Below are 3,805 nucleotides of genomic sequence, written 5' to 3'. Positions count from 1 at the left end.
ATATATATATATATATATAGACATATAAGTATGAATAAATAGCCAGGTTTATACTTACTTTTAGTTCTTTTATAAATGACAATTGAGTGGCCAGGAACCGTTGTAATTTTGCCAGTGCAGTTTAATTCCAGCTCTTCTCCGACCTGAGGCGTTCCTTTGATCATAAGTGTTACGTCTTTAGGATTTTGGCCAGGCACTGTATTAGAGTAAGAAACATTAGAATAAGCGTAAAGTAATTTAAGTTTTAATAAGAGCACAATGCTGCATTATTATTATTATCATTCACAAAATTATAATAGTATCATAATAAATCCTCAGTAGTATTTCCTCACCCCCTGTTCTATTTACAAATCCTGTCGACTTTAACTTTACCATCTCTCTTTTCTGGATAAACGAGTATCATAGAAAACAAAATTATTAATAATTTTGCATAGAAATTGGCGGTATTTCTTCCGGCTTTAGGTTCTGAGTTCAAATCCCGCAGGTGTCTACTTTGCATTTCATCCTCTCGGGGACGATTAAATAAGTACCAGACGAGTACTGTGGTTGGTGTAATAGATCAGACTGCTCCTACAGAATTTCAGGCCTTATGCCTTATAGCACAAAGGATCATTATTTTATTGTCTTGGTATAAAAGACGGGCTAAAGTAAATATTCTGCTCAGTACCACAAATTTGCTTGTCAGTTGTATGACCTTAACCAGTTGAGCATGTCCCTTAGTTGCTGACGATATATGCATCTCTGATCACGATCTGTAGTGAGAGATGGGCATCATAACCATGTGTTGTGAGGAATTCTTTGGGGGCTTGAATAATTCACCTCTGGAAACATGGGTGTTTCGTTCAACATCCTTAAACAACTCTTATTCAGGGACCTTTTGAGCAGGATGGGTTACTCAACCTGAAGAAAATTCTAATTGGGCCCCACCTGCAAAGTTATGCGCTGTTTATTTTGATATGAGATCTCCATGTCGCGCACATATGGTTGTGATGCTTGTGCCTGGTGTATTCTTATCAGACGGGTAGTCATGATGGGTATACTGAGCTTCGTATATTTTATCTCAGAGTCACTTTGATTGTATACACTGCTCTTTTATAATAATAATAATGATGATGATGATGATGATGATGATGATGATGATACTAATAATAATACTAATAATAATACTAACAACAACAACAACAACAACAACAACAACAACAACAACAACAACAACAACAACAACAACAATAATAATAATAATAATAATAATAATAATAATAATAATAATAATAACAATTGCAACGAATGTAACGTGTTTCTTAAAGTGAAGTATGGTGGGGTGGAAAATTGAACTGACATCTTACGGAAAAAGCTTGGGCCCCCTGGGTATCAGAAAAGGGATTTTCCAGGGTGATAGCTTATCTCCGTTGCTTTTTGTTCTCTGCATGATACCCTTGACCTTGGTACTTAGGAAAATGAACCTGGGGTACTAACTAAAGGGAAAATCCCAAACAATCAACCACCTCCTCTTCATGGATGATTTGAAACTGTATGGCAAGGGTCCGCTATATTTACTTTTCTAGATCAACGAATTGTCTGAATATACTTGTTTTAAGCTGTTTCTATCTATTAATTGCATAATTCTCACAGTGTACAGATATCAACTCGATGTACACAGTGTAAAGTATTTGCAAAATAAGTTTGTTAGCGGAAGCGAAGCAGTGTTTATAAGAGCTTTACAGATCCTTTCGGACTAGTAAGCTCAATGCACAGCCTGAAGTTTACGGGCCAGTGTCTTCAGGAATAAATGCAAATGGAAGAGACAACCGGGAACTTTTGCAAATATTTTGCAAAGTGGATTACGCTACTAGCACTAAAGCGCTAGATATTGGCGTTAAATCTTGGCGCGTTAAACCCTGCCACTTTTTAAAAGAGAAGAAAATTGGTGATTACGATGTGATTAGAAGTAGGAGGGCTGTTCTAGATCCGGAAATCATTTTCTTATTGGCTGGTCTGATCAGAGTTTCTAGACTGGACACCTTATCCAACATACTTTGCATGTGTGTGCGCGCGCACATACACATATACATGCACGCACGGAGAAAAATGTAATGCAAATTTTATTGCATTACTTTTTAGCTTGTGAGCTCGAGTGTCCTAGTGGTTAGGGTGTTGCACTCATGGTCACTAGATCATGGGTTTGATTCCCAGATCGAGTGACACGTTGTGTTCTTAAGCAAAGCACTTCATGTCACGTTGCTCCAGTTCACTCAACCGCAAATGGGTAACCCTGAAAAGGAGTAGGTTACCGATCAAGGGGGATGTTGGCCTACCCGCTTAGCTAGCAGAGACGCATCATTCGAGAGCTAAAACGAATAGGAGCATATTGCACTCAGCGATAGTCTGGTTGATCACGTGATGACGTCACTTTTCAACTTATACTGGCGTATACAAATGTAAGCTAAAAAGTAATGCAAATAAAAAAATGCGTTACTGCCAACCCTCGTATATATATATGTGACTGCATACTATATAACCTGGGTCGAAAAAAGATCTAAAATTTCATTTTTCTGAATCTTTTTGCCTGAATAGATACCCATCATTATAATTAGCTGGCTATGAACTCTAAATAGTGGTATTTACATACATACATACATACATACATACATACACACACACACACACACACACACACACATACACACATACATACATACATACATACACACGCACGCACATACACATACAGAGTGCGATGGGTAAATTGTCACCATTTTATATTTTTAATTTCGTGCATACACATTGTTTGTTTTTGATTTTGTCAACTACACAGTATAGTAGGGTCTGTTGGGCCCCGTTTGTGAGAAAAACAGCACCATGATGCAATTCAGTCTGCCAGAAATTTGGAAATGACATGCTGTGCTGCTTGGCATTCGCGCCGGAAGCTCCGATACGAACATTTCAGAGTGTTTGGGTGTCAATCTGAGGACAGTGAAGAGGTTTCGGAACGAGTTGGAGGAGTCTAATGGTGATTACGAAGGTATGGCAGCTCAGAAAACTCACTATGATCGTACTGATAAGGAAAGTACTCCTGAATTTATTGGGGAGATCCAGGTCATGATTGACAACGATCTCTCCAAGTCAATCAGGTCCATGGCCAGGGATATATGGGAGTGTCTGAGTTTCTTATCAGGCAGGTAGTGCATGAAAACACTCGTTATTCCTCATACAAGATGAGAAAGGGCCAATTTTTATCCCAAGGAGAAAAACCGTGCTACGAAGCTTTCGAACAAACTCAAGCATCCATTCCAACCGAAAATGCTTAGGCTTTCCTCAGACAAGAAAAATTTCTGCCAGGATCAGATGATGAAAAACCGTTGGCTTGCCGTGTTCCCAAAACATGTACCGAGAGGGATAAAAATCAAACATCCAGTCAACATCATGGTGTTTGAAGTGATCACTAATGATGGCGACGTTATGCTTCCATTCATTTTCCCACACGGCCTCAGACTCAACACAGAAGCCTACATCAAGTGTCTGCAGGAGGTAGTGCTGCCCTGGGTCAAGAGGGTGGCTGCTGGAGGACCCTATGTCTGGCAACAGGACTCTGCACCATGCCACACAAGCAGGAGAACCTAGTCATGAATGTCAGACAATTTCTGCGACCACATCACCGTAACATCTGGCCACCTAACCCCCCAGACTGCAAACCTCTTGATTATTATGTATGGGTGCAGTTGAGCAAGAGACCAACAAAACTCCTTGAAACACCAAAGATGAACTGAAGGCAAAGATTCACCATCTTAAACAAGAAGGCCACCCA

General features: G+C 39.6%; 1 protein-coding gene across 2 annotated transcripts in view; it reads right to left on the bottom strand.

The window, feature by feature from the left end:
- LOC106871899 (uncharacterized) overlaps positions 1-3,805 on the bottom strand; it is a 109,646-nt gene that overhangs the window by 9,165 nt on the left and 96,676 nt on the right. For both annotated transcript variants that reach the window (XM_014918653.2, XM_014918654.2), the window contains exon 5: positions 59-196. In XM_014918653.2, coding sequence (XP_014774139.1) covers positions 59-196 — 138 coding nt within the window. The remainder of the gene's footprint in view (positions 1-58; positions 197-3,805) is intronic.

The sequence above is a fragment of the Octopus bimaculoides genome, chromosome 20 (assembly GCF_001194135.2).
Source record: "Octopus bimaculoides isolate UCB-OBI-ISO-001 chromosome 20, ASM119413v2, whole genome shotgun sequence".
Taxonomy (NCBI): Eukaryota; Metazoa; Mollusca; class Cephalopoda; order Octopoda; family Octopodidae; genus Octopus; species Octopus bimaculoides.
This window is presented reverse-complemented; position numbering and strand designations above follow the sequence as displayed.